Source organism: Coturnix japonica, chromosome 2, assembly GCF_001577835.2.
Source record: "Coturnix japonica isolate 7356 chromosome 2, Coturnix japonica 2.1, whole genome shotgun sequence".
In the NCBI taxonomy this organism is placed as follows: Eukaryota; Metazoa; Chordata; class Aves; order Galliformes; family Phasianidae; genus Coturnix; species Coturnix japonica.
In genome coordinates this window covers 121,560,595-121,578,198 of record NC_029517.1, presented here as the reverse complement: position 1 = coordinate 121,578,198, position 17,604 = coordinate 121,560,595, and the positions used below count along the sequence as shown (strand labels likewise).

At 38.7% G+C, this 17,604-nt stretch overlaps 1 protein-coding gene across 7 annotated transcripts in view; it reads left to right on the top strand.

Annotated features, from left to right (window-relative positions):
* LOC107310501 (zinc finger transcription factor Trps1) overlaps window positions 1-17,604 on the top strand; it is a 209,685-nt gene that overhangs the window by 61,471 nt on the left and 130,610 nt on the right. For all 7 annotated transcript variants that reach the window (XM_015856211.2, XM_015856213.2, XM_015856210.2 and 4 more), the window contains one exon: window positions 1,783-2,386. In XM_015856211.2, the coding sequence (XP_015711697.1) occupies window positions 1,783-2,386 (604 nt within the window). The remainder of the gene's footprint in view (window positions 1-1,782; window positions 2,387-17,604) is intronic.

Here is a 17,604-nt window from a genome sequence, read left to right as displayed (position 1 = left end):
AAATGGTTTTCATCAGATAGCACTCGTCTTTTTTTGGTTCAGAAGAGAATTAGTCTTGGTGTAGAGAAGAATTAAGTTGCAAGAGAGAATATATTAGTGTCGCACCGAGAGACAAGCCGATTTTAATAAAACACTAGAATGAAAAAGGAGGAACACAGCCAGAACAAGATTTTAACCCACAGCTTTCTTTCCCACAAGTAAGTTTTGTTGCCATAAGGCTGTATGGAGAATATCTGACTATTTTTCACATAGCTCAATGAGCCCATCTACTCCCTTAAAATGAATACAAATATGGAAAATGACAAAAAGAAAACTGATATTGGACAAGGGCTAAAAAAGCTTTAACTTGAATGTGTGCTCATGTCTGCGCGCTGACACAACTGAAAGAAAATCAGACAATGTAAATAACATATGGTTTGTTTTTTTGACAAGAGGAAAGAAGGGAGACAAGGGCTTTTCTGTAAGCTTGGCAAGTTGTCTCTTCTAAACTATCGTATTTAAAAAGGGACATTTTGTGTATCGTTCTAGTTCCACAGATACGCTGAGAGCTACATCCTGCTTTTTCTGAAGTTAACGAGAGTTTTGCCATTGACTTCAGTGAGACCAGTATTTGGCCTCAGAAGAGCTCATTCTAGCAATTTGAGTTATCAGGGCAGTAAGACATTTCTTACACAAGTTTTGTTCTGTGTGGGTAGTGAAAGGCTTGGTTTTTAGCTTGGCTAAAGACACTGTTGTGGCTTTTGAGTGCACAGGGTGTGGATGTGTGAATGAATCTGCAGGGAGAATCCTTTTGCAGATCGTTTACATTTTGAGGAAGGGCAGGGATGGTATTGGGCCCAGTATAGGGACCAGCCTGGTGCAGTGGGGCCTGACACAGGCAAAGAGCTTGGGCCACTTTTGTGTCATAAACAATTATTCAGAATGTTATATATCTCATAGAAAGTTCTCTGTTCATCTTATAGATAGGGTAAAGTAATAACATGCTGTTCTAATGTAGCAACATATGCTTTACATAATTTAGTAATACTGTACTTTGTATAGGCTTCTAGAATGAAAACAGGAAGGCTTGTTATTCCACACTGCTCCACAGGTCTTACCCAAGCATTTCTGTATTTGACAGGAAAGTGTAGTTTCTATTGACACAGCCAACTATTCTGCTTTTTTTTTAGAGCTGCATCTTTTAAAGTTGTCTCAAAATGTCCACAAAGGACAAATAAATGTTATCTGTTGGGTGCAACCTTCCAGCCTTTGGTGCATTCCTATCTTAAGTTAACTGGAATTCTGCTCAAAATGGTCACTGTTGACCAAAAGTATCTAAAACTGTTGGAAAGAAATGGAATTCTTTAAGCATTTGAAATTTCTAGCATATATTTGTATTGATTCTGAGTATTGTTTCTTAATTCCAAAGAAAACTATCCTGTTCTAACTATTTGATTTTGGCTGGGAAAAAAAAAAAAGTTACTCATTATTTCTACCACAGTGGAAAGTGCTGAGTGCGTTCTGGCAAACAAAAAGAAAAAAAAACCACCCAAATCCTAGTGAAAATTATCTGAAGTTTAGAATGTTACAGTGAAGTATGAATGAAGAACAGGAAGCCATTGAAGTGTGTGAGAGGTAACATCAATATTTTTCCCCACTGTATGAGACTACAGAGTAAATGCTCTTACTTTATTAGAGGGACTCATTCTGTTTGTTTATTTTCATCATCTTGGTAGCTAAAACCAGCGAGAGAAGGAAGGGTGAGAGGGGACACACTTTAATGTCCTTCTCATTTTCTTCCAGGAGAGTACACAACTGCTACAAGTGCCGTCAGTGCAGCTTCACGGCTGTGGACACACAGTCACTACTCGAGCACTTCAACACCGTGCACTGTCAGGAGACAGATGTCACTACAGCCAATGGGGAGGACAGTCACGGTGTTTCGGCTATCAAGGAGGAGCCAAAAATCGATCTCAAGGTCTACAGTCTGATTAATCCAGACCCCAAACTGGGGGAGCCCATATCTGACAGCATAGTCAAGAGGGAAAAGATAGAAGATAAGGAAGTGCTTAAGGAAAAAGGTTGGACTGACAGTCCCGGTGACGATCTTCGCAACGTGTCCTGGAGAGGAACAGACATTTTGAGAGGGAGCCCATCATACACACAGACCAGTTTGGGCTTATTGACCCCAGTGTCCGTTGGCCAAGAACAGCCAAAGCCTTTAAGGGATAGTCCAAATGTAGAAGCTGCCCATCTGGCGCGGCCCATGTATGGCTTGGCTGTGGAGAGCAAGGGCTTCCTGCAGGGAGTGCCAGCCGGAGCAGCGGAGAAAGCCGGGCAGCTCACCCAGCCCTACCCTGGATCCGGGGATGGCAAGGCCAAGGATGAATCCCAGTCACTACTGCGGGTAGGAAGCTCTCTTTGTTTCCCCTTTTTTCCCCCCACCATGATGATAAGTGTGCTGTGTTTAATCAGGCATGCAGAAGGCTTCTTCAGTTTCAGAGTGAATGCATGGGAAAATAAAAGTAAATATCAAGGGAAAACTGAAAGATTCAAACTTGTAGACCTAAGCTGACAGGTGGATATTCTGATTTATTGGGAGCAAACAACATACATGTTGGTGTAGTGTTAGTAAGCAAGTGCTTCTACTTTTGCTATTAAGCAGTGATTGAGTTTTGTTTAGTCGTTGCTGCTAATTGTGCAGGTTGATGATGCATTTAAAGAATGAGGGTTTAGAACCCTAGTAGGCTACATGTAATCTGTTACACAAAACAACTGATCACCTCTTAAATTTTGAGGTGGTGTGACAGTTCACACTTTAGCAATATTTCACATTATTAAACATCTAAGAATACGAAAACTGACTTAACTATTAATAAGAAATAACCTCCTTTTTTTTCCTTTTGGTAGAACAGCATAATTGCATATCATTTTTGACACTTGTGTGGTTGCCTTGGAAGCAAAAAGAGAGAAAAAAAAAGAGAAAAGGGAAGGAGCTTGGGTGATAACAGGGAGAATATTCATCACACCAAATAATTCGTATTTTGTCATATTAAAAAAAAAAAAAAAAGAAAAAAAAAAAAAGCTGTAATTACAGGAATTACCAACTTCCCCTTTTATCAATGTATATTTTTTCCACTATTGGTAAATTTGAGGTTAGAAGAGCTCTGAAACTCTGAGGAGCTGGAAGACAATTCAGGGCCTTTCTCCTGGAGTCACCACTGTATGTTTTGTTGGTGCTTTTCCTGTCTGGAGTTTTAGGAACTGGCAGACAGATTTCACTAGAATGGAAGGAGGGGTCAGTTCTTCTTCCCTATTATCTTTTTCTGAGAATGTTTGTAAGCAATACGTACATTCATGTAAAAAGCAGAGTGTCACGAGAAGATAAAAAGCAAGATAAATGTTCTATTCCTTGTGTGCTGGAGTTGTACGTATCTGTTTCTGTATACACGTGTCATAAAAGCGCTTTGAAAATGAAGTCAGTAATCTTAAAATATTACAGTTACTCTAATTATAAAATGATATGTCTGTCACTTAGAAGTCTGCATGCAGTTTAGGATGACCACAGTCCTTTTGTGCCTTGCAGATCATGAATAGCTACAGATATCAAATGTTTAGTGTATGAGAAGCAGTCACAGAATGACAAGTTCCCCGTTGCTTGGTTGTGTGTTCATTGTGAATGGCAGGTCTATATTTTTCTCCATGTAAAAATATACCCAAAAATATATAAATATATCTGGCTAGCAGTGGAATTTGTGCTGCACATATGTCACTAGTTACATCCCACTTCAGTTCTTGCTGTGGTTCTTAGCAGTGAAGAGACATATTGGACAGAGGAGCCGTTATATTTTTGCATTATCAGAATACAAATAATTTTCATTCATTTTTTGAGTACCTAATAATAAATAATAATTAATTATGGTAATAGTTCTGATCTGCGAAAGTAGTATGTGTAAAAAGCTCTATAAAGGTCAAAATTTGCTTGGTGACAAGCTTAAAATCTTATGCAGTAAATAAGACCTTTATAGTGTTTCAGTAACAGTAAATTAAAAGGGGGAAACTGCACACTGACTGCTTCTTATGCCCTTATTTAAAATAAATTCAGTTTGTTTAGAAATATACTAATTGAGTTGTCTTCAAACCAGTATTTTTATCACTTTGGGAGTGCCTGTAATTTGCATAGTTTTCAGGAGAAAAATGTACTTTTTTCTTTTTTTTTTTCTTCTTCTTTTTTTGTTAACTGGGTGTATAAATTAATTCCTTGCATTTTTAGATTTTGTCAACAAAGCAACTTTTATATGGTTAGTAAAAGGATTTATTACTGGGTTAGGTCTATGCTGACGGGTGAAACCATGCCGACACCTTCCAAAGGGGAATGACTTTTGTATACAGTTTTGATTTCTTTGGTCTTTGAACCCTGTTGTGCCAAGGCTGTGGTTGTCTGGGTCTTTTCTTACTTAAAATATTTTCATTTTTACTTGTGTTTCAAAATGGGGCAAGTTTCATTTGTCAATTTTTAAGAAATAAGACAGGAAGTTAATTTGCTGCATCAACTGAACAAATTCCCTAATCATTATGTTTCACCACTATTAACGAATATTGGGAAATAGTGAGAATTCAGACTAATTGACGATAAAGGATGATCTGGAGGATGGGAGAGGGTGGAAGGTGAATCGCTCTGAGTGACATTCATTATTCCACTGAGATGAGCGTCTCCTGTTCCCTTGGATCTGTAAAGAGTATAGAAACCTAGGTGGTGTTTTTTATTCTTGATTCAGTTTTCTGTCAGCAGAGGTAGGGGATGAAGTACTGGGGCCAGTGGAAGCTTGCTTGGGCTGGGTAGAGTTAGAAATTGTTCAGAAAAAAACCTTCCCATCTGGAAAAACAATGTAAAAAAAAATCTTACTATTAGTCAACTCTCACATCCGCTTTTGGGGAAATGTGTTCTTCTAGTTTGAAATAGTTGGTAGGAATAGTTAATATTAGGCTAAAATCTGTGCCGTTCTATAAATAAGGGGTTAAGTCAATACATACTTGCGGTAACGTATAATGAATTCTCATGCAAAATACTGTATCCCAGGACAACTGGTGACTAGGAAACAAAACCTATAATAAAATCACAGTAGACACCTTCATTTTGTGCTTTTGAAAGATCGACACAGAGAAAGCCAAAAATTTGGGATTAGTCAGTGAATAAACACTGTGAGAAATGGACTGAAAAAAATCTAGCACATCCCTTCGGTTGTGCTGGCTATTCAGTATTTATAGAGTGGTTCTGTTTATTAAGAATGATTTGTAATGATTCAACAGTAGCAGTAATACCATGTGCTTTTCATTTTTCAGCTCTCTCGTGATGACTGGGGGAAGGGAAAGAGGAGATAATGTTTTTCACATTTTTTTTTCATACAGATAGAGGTTAATATTACGAGGCAGGCTTTTACATACTGAGTTTATGACTACGATTGCTTGCAATTTAATAAAATATCAAAGGCAAAACAGATCATCTGGGGAAAGGGTGAATATCTGCAATTGCCCACATAATTCTTTAATGATAATTTAAACTTTTGGAATTTACTTGAAGTGTCTTTCAGGTTTGTGTGTTCAATAATCTGTTTATGTGCTGCTTTCTTGCATTCCTTCGATGCATGATGGTTGTGTTCCCTCCCCAGGCTCTGTACTGCAGCAGATTATTCATGGGAGTAATTAGAGTAGGATTTATTTTCTTTTTAGTGGCTAAAAGACTGCATCACTTGTAATCTTTGAGGAGCAGGACATAGTGCAGCGGTGATAGCTAGAGCTCTGCGTGTGTGCAAGCACACATATGCAGGGGATGCACCTTTTTCCCCAAGAGAGCTTCCAAGCTGTGTGTGTGTAACAGATCATCTGGGGAAAGGGTGAATATCTGCAATTGCCCACATAATTCTTTAATGATAATTTAAACTTTTGGAATTTACTTGAAGTGTCTTTCAGGTTTGTGTGTTCAATAATCTGTTTATGTGCTGCTTTCTTGCATTCCTTCGATGCATGATGGTTGTGTTCCCTCCCCAGGCTCTGTACTGCAGCAGATTATTCATGGGAGTAATTAGAGTAGGATTTATTTTCTTTTTAGTGGCTAAAAGACTGCATCACTTGTAATCTTTGAGGAGCAGGACATAGTGCAGCGGTGATAGCTAGAGCTCTGCGTGTGTGCAAGCACACATATGCAGGGGATGCACCTTTTTCCCCAAGAGAGCTTCCAAGCTGTGTGTGTGTAACTGAATCTTTCTCAGGGGCTTGGTACACTTCTGTGAGTAGCTTTAATTTATTTTTCTTATTAAAATGTTTCCAGCAGCTGTACTTACGGCGAATCTGTATGTTTTGCAAATGGGAATTAAAAAAATGCACCTCGGCGTGGTACAATGTAGACATTATTTCAGCTCTTCCTTAGAGTAGCTGATTTTCTAGTTTAAAGATTTGTTGATACTGGAAAGTCTATTGAGATGCAAAAATGTTCCTTTTTTGGGTAGCACATTGGCAGCCAGCAGACTCCGGGCCAAGCAGATTGTTTAATGCTTTGACAACGCTGATCTTGGACAGCAGGAACTTTTTGCTAAACTGATTTTAAATGAAGTGTCCTGTTTTGTTACATGTGGACGCTGCGGTACAAAGTTTTTCACTAAACTAGGAATTGCAGCCTGCCCCTTCAGATCTATATACAGACCTAGTTAGCCCCCCCAAAGGCACTGGTAAACACTGCTGCCTCACATCACAGTGCAGCCCGTGCAGATGCAGAATAGCATGATGGGTGTGCCCTGCGGGGCTGCAAATGCCTGAAAGCACAGGGAGATAGATGCCAGTGTAATAATTAAAATTCATGCGAGTGAATTTGTGCGCCGTCAGAGGGAGAGAGAGAGAGTGCAAGCATCAGATTATTGCAGAGGTACTGGCGGTGGTTGTCAGAGGGAGACTGCAGGCTTTAGCAATAAATATCCAGCTGAAGTTATGGTAACATTTGCTATGAGCTTTTATTACAAGGGCAAAGGATAAAAACAGCTATGCTATTAAATCAAGATTATTTTGCACTGTGATGTGTGGACTCTTCACAGGAAATCACAGTTTTTCAAGGAAGTTTCCATTTACTTGCAGAAGAGTTATTTTTCTTTTTGTCTCTGATATTTACAGTCCTGGTATTTCTTAGTGTTCTGTCTGGAGCTGCTTTACAGCTTTAAATTTGGAGAGAGAGGAAATCAGAAGAACTTACTCTCCCATTTTGCATTCTTCTATGTGACTGATTGTGGCTAATTGTAAATGAGCAATACATATGCAAATGGCAGTAAATTTATATGTGATTGGTTCATTTGATATCACTGTAGTGAATATGAGATGCAGTCCCTAGTAGAGAAACATTATTTCTCCTGTTATAAAACACTGACTCCTGCTACCCACAGTTAGATGCCAGATTCCTGCAAAGTGGTGGAAAGGCCGAACTGCCTTTTGTGATTTCCAAAATATGGGTCCCTCCTAGAGGAATTCCTCCTAATTATTACCATGGAAACCACAACAGATACAAAGAGCAGGATAATACTATTTGGTAGAACAAATTCTTAGCTACAGAACACTATTTTTCGGCATAGTCAGCACCATCAGTCAATTTGCGTGGATGAGACGGTCGAGATGCTCTTCGTTTCGTGGTGTAACAGCTGTGCAAGGCTGTCTGGAGCAGGACTTGTTTTTTATATTGCTGTTTCCACTGCTGAAATGTACCACCCACCACCTCATCGTGCTCACATCCACTGTTTGGTCTCCAGAAGCATTCATGTCAATGGGCGCCTCTTTCCACATGGAGGAATTCAGTTCTACACCTTTGCTTTTCTTCCACGTTAAGACACTGTCTTGTCAGACTGCCCCTCTGCTGCCATCTGTCACACAGCAGCAACACGTAATGGGAGTATTGTTGGGAAGGGTCAGCCTCTCCTGCCATACCACCAACATCCATCTCTGATGCAGTGGGCCAAGGTAAAGGAAATAGGAGGCATTGCTTTTGGACCAGTCCTAATGCTTCTGTGTATATAAACAAGAAATTCTTGGCCAGAAGGGCAGCATAGCGTTGAAGTGAAACCTGCCACTCTGGTGTTGGTGGAGGTCTTGCTGCTGCCTTCAGGTAAAAACGTGCTCTTGGCAGTGCCATTGAGGTACATTTTGGTTTAGGTGTGATTTTTTCTCTGTTGTCACTACAGAGAAATGTGTTCAAATTTTTGTACATTTTACTCTTTTGTCCCACATCCAGTCCAATTCTCAAAGCAGTATTCTCAATGGTATATCCACAGAATCAAATTTAACATGTGTAATTGTCCCAGAAGACTTGTATTCAAGTTGGTGGAGATCTTGGATTCAGCAGTTCATCCCTCAGCCGTGTTGGGGAAAAAAAAAAAAACACAACAAAACCAAGCAGCCCTTTAAAGAAGAAACATCTGAAATAGTTTCCCTGTAGCTGCATCTCATTTTTTTCCCATTTCCTCTGACTCTGTTATAGATCTTTCAGGAAGTATTTATAGTCAAGGCTATTCATTGCCATACGGGTCCTCTAATTAGCTGGGGGGAACTCAGCAGGCACTGTGTCTTGCTAACGCACACAGCTCGGTCAGGTCACAGAGCTGCCAAACACTCTGGGTTTTTCAGGAGCACCTGTTTCCACAAGTCCCTGCCTGGGGAGGTGGTGGGCTGCTTTGTAAATAGAACTACATCCTGGAGAAGGGCAAGAATTGTCCAACAAGGAAAGGGGGAAAATAAAGATAGGACGTGAGGAGAAATGGTTTCAAGGCATTGGGTTTCCTGCATAAAACTGCGACGGGTAGAATCCCATGCCGGGGAGCAGGCTGCGAGCAGAGCTAAAATAGCTTGTGAAGATTTGAAGTCGTTGTGAAACAAACATGTACTTGGCTGCTTTTAGCAACTACTGGAACCAAACCCACAAGAAATTGAATGTTTTGCATTACTCATCGCGACAGGGTGATCTGATAGGACTAGAAAAAAAAAGTCACTTTTAGAAGAAATGTTAACCTGCCCAATTCGAGGCATGTTTCTGGTTTCTGTGTGGGGTGTGTCTGACATGTGGAGAGACAGCCCCACCTCGCGCGTGTTTACCCGCCCGACGGTGCTTATTTTGTATTTATATTTCTTTCTACAAAATGTGGCTGGGAAAAGCTTTAAATGATAAAATCATTATTAGGGTGGGGCACAGTAATAATGCAAAAGGGCAGCAGCTACGTCAAGATCCTTGCTGGAGAGGTGAATCAGTGCGGGAACAAAGGGCTGGGAGGGCCGGGACAGGCCCCAGGCGCTGCGTCAGCACCAGCAGCCTGCACTGAAGTGCTGTGATCGATAACGATGATTCAGGCAGGGAGGACCAAGATAGATCTTGGTTTAAAGCATTCTGCTTGGGTGGGATGGCGGAGATGAGAGGAAAAATGCTTTCTCACTGAAGTGGATGTCCAGAGCCAGCTGTCAGTCAGTGCCGAATGCAGTGAATTTGGTTACATGCTACCCTTACTAGGTGGGGAGGATGTTTCTTTTGCCCCCTTGGGTCTGATACGTGGCGCCTGGGCGTGGTGGAAGGTTTCAAATAGTGCAGTGGTAACAGTTCTGCTGTTGTCCTGTGTTGCTAACAGTACTTTGCGTTAGATTATTTACCTGAAGTGGAAACTGGAATTGTACATAGAAACAGGATAATTTTTGCCAAACTGGATCCAATAGGAAACACACTTTCGTGTCCAAGGGCAGAACTTACTGCTAACTTGTAGATTTTCAATGGAAAATTAAATTTCATAGATGAATGCAGGCAAGGATTGCACTTAACTGTATTTTTGCCTGAAGTACTGGGGTACTGAACAATGGAAATAGATGAGAAAATGCCTCAAACATCTGGAAGTGCAAAGTGGCTTTCTGTGTTGAATTTCTGAAAACCTTGTACGTGTACTTTGGTAATTAAAAGGCACAATAAATATATTCTTTTAGAGAAGGAGTATTATGATAGACAGCAAGTAAATGTTTAATTTATTGGACTAAGAAAGGATCATTGTAATTATAATTGATTTGAAGGAATCCAGATGCTATCCGCGTCTGAATAAATTCGAAATGGTGAAGATTTAGAAACAGAATTGTGAATAAACAATGCACACGTGTTCTGGGATTTTTCCATGGAGGTATCCAGGGGTTAATACACACTATTGAAAGTGGTAACTGTGGAAAATAGCTGTTATATGAACAGATGTATGATGTAGCAAATGTACACGTGAGATATGCAAAGTGTTTATAGAACAACTTTTGTTACCTTAGTACTCCTCAGATCTGCATGTGACCACCTTGCAAGTAGTTAATTTTAAGATCTCTAATTTAGCACAATTGATTTAGTGAACAATTTCCTGCCTAATATAATTCATTTACTTCTTGTACCAAGTTCTGTTTTTAAAATGGAGGTTTATAATGGCTAAATGGCTCTGTTCATGTTTTTCTAAACATTTATTTCTAAGTAGCAATACATACATTTCAGGAAATCTGCTATTCTTGGTTCCAGATATTTAATAATGTTTGTATGTAACAGGAATCAGTAAATATATGTGCTCTGTGCCACATTACATTGTTAGCTGGAGTTCAGGTAGGATATTCTTTATGCAAAGACAAAAGGAGAAAGGATCATTTCTGTTTTTGCACTGTGCACAGTAATAGGTTTCTAAAACATGGCACAGGCTGTACAGTGCCTTGCACAAAGCAGGGCAGCTTGCTTAATGACTTTGCAATTGTTGCTTGGTTGTTGTACCAATATGCTGCCTGAGGTTTGCAAATATCATTCTAATATTATTATTCTATATAATATGTAATTTTATATGTAATATTGTATCGTATTATTAAAGACCATGCATTGCTCAAGTCCTGGACAGCATTTACAGCTGCGCGAAGGATGCCTTTCCATTGAAGAGAGAAGAACAGTTCAAGTTCAGATTGCTAATCGAGTGCTTGGGAGTTGCCACTTGTTGTGTTTGCCGTGATAAGCTGGTGAATCATATTTGTCCTAGTTAGCTGGTTAATCCCCTCTCATTTCTTAGCTGATCTAGGCTTTAGTCTCCTGGATCTGTCTGTGAAATGCGAATAAGGGCAGGCCCTTGCCTTGACAAGTTAGGGATAGTTTAAAATCTGTATTGTGTGGTGCTACAAAGAAAGTCCAATCCATATGCATCCTGCATCAATGTTGGCGATTACTTTCTCTGGCCATTATGATGTAACTTATTGAAAAAATACCATCAAAAGAGAAAAACTTGGGAAATACCATAAATCTAACTTTGTTAATATTTCTCTTTCTCCCTTTATGTCAGTGAAAAAAAAAAAAAAAAATGAAGAAGAAAAAAAAAAGAAAACAAGCTTTTTTGAAGTGAGGCATTCGTGTTTCTTGTTTGACTTTGACCTCATTTTGGTTCACATGCCTCTGATGTGTAGTGGCAAACTACACATTTTCACTTATGGGAAGAAGTCTTTGACAATGGCTTAAACTGCAGTCTTTAATCATGTCAGTTGCCTCCAGCACTTGCTGAGAGTAATATTCCACCCTCTCTGTTTTCAGATGTATTGGTCTGTTGGCTGTTTCTCCTTGCAAGACCATCAGTGATTTGAAAATTGTGTTTAAATAAAAAAAGCAAGGAAAAAAAGAGAAATAATCAGAACGTTTGTCAGGGAATTTGTTATGAATGGTAATGAGGAGCAATGCAAGCAATCTTGGAATGGGTTTTAATTCATATGTTATTCTGGGAGCCTGCAATTTCTGGTGAGAAAATGGCATATTTTAGGTCTGTTTCCTCCAGTTTCTGGCATGTAGCAATGCCTGTTTTGTTCAGTCAGATGTTCAAATGAGAATTTTGGATGGTTAGAACTAATTTTAGTAGGTGGGGGGCAAATTTATTACGATGCCACAAATAGAGTTTGATCACAGCTGCTTGTTACAATTATAAAAATCGGCTGTGAAGCACTTTAACTATGTTTACTGGATGAAAAACAAAACAGAAAAAAAAAAAAAACACAAAAAGAGAAACTAATCTATAGAAAACCCTGTCTCGTTCCCTTAAATTTCTGGCAGACATCTTTTATTTAGCCAGTATTTTTGAGTTTCACTTGATCATGCTGCCAAATTATTTTCCTGCTGTTCTGCCCACATCTCCCAGCAGTGATATGGTGCTCAAATATCTCTCCAATTCTTTCACAAAGAAATTGTATCTTTTTTTTTTTTTTTTTTTTTTAATTGGGGTGAATTTCTGATCTTGTTCTGAAATTACAGTAAATCACGCACAGACCTCTTGAGACCTATTAAAAGAAATGTTAGGAACTTCACTGGAAGTTGGGCACTTCAAAGCTCTCGCTTCTCCAGTCTGTACATGACTAAAAGGCTGTAAGGCAGACTCTGCAAGGTTGGTGAAAACTTTCAAATCAAAGACTTAATGTTCTGCTATTATCCTCTTTATGAAATGTATGGGGAATGGTATCTTTACATATTTAAGAGCTCTATTTCTGATAGTAACTGCTTTAATGCTCACAGTATTATGTTGCTGAGTTAGAAGAGCAAATGCTGACATGTACACCCCATTGTTTCAGCATTTTGTGGCAGCTGCTCTCCCAACCTAGAGTGGACTTACTTACTCCAGACTCATGTAAAAGTTTGCATTGTGTAGAATACATTTTCTTGAGAAACTTGTTTTCACAGTTCAGTTAATAGACTCAGCGATGATGATGCTTTTGGCATTCCTCTCTGCACCAATAAAGAAGACAAAAAGCTCTCCATTGGCAGTAGCGCAATGCCAGTTAGTATATTACTAAAATTGTTTTATATTTGACTTAGATACTTGCTTTTGTTTAAAGTTCTTTCAAACCCTACCTTATGCATGGTTGGAGGAGTGGGGAGAGTTAATGGAAATCATCATTAAAATCTTGTTGGCTTCAAAGGTTTTAATTCTTGTAAACAGCTTAGCACCTTTGCTTGCTTCTGTGCTGACATGTGTTTTACTTCTCTGCCTACTGGTTTAAAAATTAGAATGAAATATAAGAAATAGGATTCATTTTTAAATTGAAAATACCTCTCTACTGATCGCAGAATCTCATGCAGTTCTTTAGCAAGATGGTTTATAGTACTAATGTTAATCAATTTTAAAGCAAAGAGTATGTTCCAACTTTACTGATTTTTCCATTACAGAAAATTATGTTCTGCTTAGTAGAAGTTTTAAATCTAGCTTAATTTTTAAACATATCCTTTCATGCATAAAGGACTGTAAGCTTAATTGGCACTTAATCAATGTGTCTTTGCCTTTTAATAGTCAATTAAATGGTTGAAGGGTAGAGGTCTTTGCAGCGAACATCCATAATGGCTGTAGAACAGAACTGATGTAGGGACTTCTCTTACAAAAATTAAATGTCTTTTAAATTTGTTCCCTCAGTTTAGGGTGTCTCAGTAGGACATTCTGCTAAGTAATTCCTAGTGTAAGACTCAGCTTTGGGTGGCAAACCTTGTGAATGACCATTCATATCTCAGGAGAATGAGGCTCTGAGCTTTATTGCTTCAGGTTGACTTAGTGTGGCTCTTGGCTGAGCTTTTGCCCAAAATGTACCCTGTCAGTGGGTGAATGATGGCCTGTCCAGAATACTCAATACCCTTGTTAACAAGTGAAGCAAGAAGACATTTTGGACAGCAGTCCCCAGATATTTCACTGTTGTGAGGGAGGGGCATTAATCAGTAAGCCGAGAAATACTTATCTGTGACAGATTTGTAGGACCCTGGCAAAACACCTAAATTTTGTAAGTGTTAGGAAGCTAGAAGAACCTCCATTCAAGTGTCCATGTTGTACATAGAACATTCTATTATACTGGCTATGCCAGCCAGCCTTTTCTAAAGTATATATTGTCTACGTTGTAAATTAAGGCTTCCTGATGGGGAGAGATAAAGTGAAATTTTCTAAATTACCTTTTCTCCTAGACATCTGCACTTTGCCATGGTTGTAGACAGGGTGCTGGTCTGAATAGTCCTTGCTCTGACAGGTTCTCTCATGACTGCCTACCAGACAAACATAAAGAGCTCTAGAGATCTGATATCCTTCCTACCAAAAATATTCTCGTGGCCTTGATTTCTTTCATCAGCATTGCTGAGTAAACCTCAGCTAGGGTAAGGAGACGTGTTGGAGCACAGCAGAAGAGCAGAATGGATGAAACTACAAATTGTTAGTCTGTTAAACACAGATTATGTCTTTGGGTACAAATTCCATTAGCGACTGAATGAATCTGGATGGGTAGTAGCTTGTGGAAGTATTTGTTATGACAAAACCAACTTTTCATTAATAGACAAAGTTATCCTGTTTTCCTCTGTAGTCTGGCCAACATCAAAATGTTTTAAACTAATTTCAGACTTGTAAAACACTGTCTATCAGATACAGACGCATGGATTGAACTAGTAATTTGCTTGCCATCTGCTGATAAAGGAAGGAAAGCATCTAAGTAGAAAATGAATATTTATTTTTTCTCATTGGAATGTCATATGGTGCCTTTAGTAGTTGTTTGTATTGACATTTTTATTGATTGTTATGTAAAGTGTTACATTGCATTGACCTACATCTGTTTTCAATCTAATAATTATGATTTTTTTGGTTTACAAAATATCTGTAATCATTGAAGCCTATAAATAATGTAGTTTGAAAATAACCTGTTTAATCTCAAATAAGTGGATAACTACAGCTTTTATTATATGAAGCAGGAATAAGCATATTCTTTTGCTCACTCTTCTCAGTGTATGAAAAATAACAACATCAAAACCACCCTTCCAACAGTCTTTATATTTTCTTTTAGTCAAAATTTCTTTTTCTTCCTGAAAGATAGGAGAGGGTCCAGGAAAAAAACCATATATTCACAGTATAAAAACAAGCAAACAGACCTGCCAAAACCTTTCTGCTTAGGGGAAAACAGATACGTGAGCTTTCTGGGCTTTTACCCTGACTGCCTCTATGAGTCTTTTTTCACCAGCTCTGATGGTTCGTTCATGCAGGCCAAGAGTTTGTTACCCAGCTGAAGCTTAGGTATTCCAGCGGTGGCTAAAATGTGCTCTTTTATGTGGGGTAGGCGTGTAATTGGTCTGAGTTGGTCGGAAGCTGATTCTCTCGGGGAGTAATAATAATTAGTCGTTAATGAAAGTTTATTGGTTCTTTTAGTTGATGCTTCTTACATGCTTGTTAATTTTCATGAAGCGTTTAGACTTTCATTAAAAATGACATACCAAGTACAAAATGCAGTAACTTCTCAGTAGATATATTACTTTCGTAGATAATAAAATGCATTTTCCATCAGTGCTCAAGAACATGGAGCCTTGCTTACTTGAATAATTCATAATAAATACTCATTTCAGTCCTAACTCTCCAATTTTTATTTCATATTGACTGGTAGTTTTTTTTTTCAGTGATTTCAGTGATCCATTTTGAACAGATAGTGCTAAAAATGCTCCTGAGCTGTGTCCTTAAACACAAATCATGTATTTATGAAAGTTGTGACTGAATTGTTGATTTTCTTTTAAAAGAGACAAGCACGTTTTGTCTCAGTGCAGCAGTTGGGTTATTGAATTGTTCGAAGCACAGCATATAATGGATGTACCAAAGAATATCTGTATGTACTTAAAGTGAAAATATTATGAAAAATTGCTATGTGTCTGTTGTCCTGTTCCCCCTTTTATAAATACCTGTTATTCTTTCCCCCTTTTATACATACCTGTTATTCTGACAATTGATATTCTCTTTTAAAGTGACCTCAAAAGCAGACGAATGGCACACAGACCTGTTTGCACACACCGCCTTCTCATTTCTGAGCAGTTTCACCTGAAAAAAATCACAAAAGTTACGTAAATAGCAAATTTTCCAAATTGTGCAGTTAATTACCATTTTCCATTTGGACTTTCCGCTGTGCTGAAAGCTGTTGCAACAGTAGCACCATTTTAACAGATGGACTTTCTTTGTAGACGTACTGATAGGAATTGATAGCTTTGACAGCAAGAAGTCCTGAAAAATGGGAGGAAAATTCAGATTGTACTAAGGAAGTAAGAGCTTAGGTAGATGCAGCGCTGCTGTACTGGCTTGGGGAAGATCATAGTTAACAGTATTACTACTAGTGGTACAACTACTGCCTTCGCTGTTTGGTTTGCCACGTGTTTCCCCTTTGTATGTATGTTTGTTTGTTTGTGTTTTGTCCTAAGCTTAATCCTGTGTAGTCAGTTTGTCCTTGTATTCTGTTTCTTTGCTGCATTCCAGCACAGTCATTGTGGACCTACGCTGCACCTAATGGTCCTATCGGTTTTTGCTTTGCTTTTATTTCATTCAAGACAGCTGCCCAGAGAGTTTGTGGACACCGCATCCTCAGAGGTGTTGAAAGCCAGGTTGGATGGGGCCAGGGATCTAGTATTAGATCTGGAGGTTCGGGGACCTGTCTGCAGCAGGGAGTTGGAGCTTGGTGATCCTTGAGGTCCCTTCAAACCCAAGACATTCTATGATCAAAACTCTAATATTTTCTCGTTGGCAAATACTGATTTTTATAGCATACACTGGGAAGTTTATGTCCAGATTAATTTAGATTAATTTTGTCCTTTTCAAGTTTTTTTCTTTTTTCTTTTCTTTTTTTTTTTTTTTTTTTTAATAGGACATTTCATCTGTGTGGCATCTGAAAATGTCCACGTTCATTACATATATGAAGCGTATGTTGCAGTTAGTAAAAATATGGGCATTTTCCTATGTTTGAGAATACTGATTGCATTAAGAAAAAATCGGTTCACAATAGCCAGGAGGATATCAGCTATTAGTGTGACACTGTCTACCAGAAACCAGTAAACTTGACATTGATAGGCATATTCACGTCATGGTGTTAACAGCTGTTTACATACTTGTAAGTTTAATGCATAGCTTGGTAAGCTGCCTAGGAAAGAGATGAGAGTCTGATCGATGGGATAGGAGGAGTCATGATCTCTTGTCTTAGACAAGCTGTATGATTTGGGATGAATTCAAGTTTTTTGTGCTTCTGTTGATGCATGTGTTTATTAGATAGTAGCTTCCAAAGAACATTAAGATTTATGAATATTAGCAAATTTCTTTGGGACCACTGGCTATGAGGTAGTTCAGAAGAAAGAAGGTGAGTAATACCTAAAATGCTGTATTTCTGCTATACACTTCTTGTCTGTCAGAGCCATTCTTTCACTGACAATTGGACTTCTTGACATAAACAAATGGTTGTAAAACCATTTGTGTCAGGTCAAGGTGTTGTGAACAGCAGATAGACATGAGTACTGGGTCTGTATAAACAACATACTCCCACCATGGGACTAACACAGGTCCAGAGGAGTGGCAGCTTCTTTCTCAAACACAGCTCATGTGCGATTCCTCCTCTTCCCCAGCGTGAGAGAATGAACTGCAACTGTTTATTTTCAGCACATGGTTGATATCTTTGTCTGTCTGTCTTTAGATCAGCTGTGTCTTGTTAGAGACTTTACTCTTGAGCCCTGAGAATCTCACTCCCCCTTTCATCTCCCTGCCATGTAACTGTGGTTTGTTAGAAATGACTGAGAAAAAAATGTAAACTTAAAGAAATGAC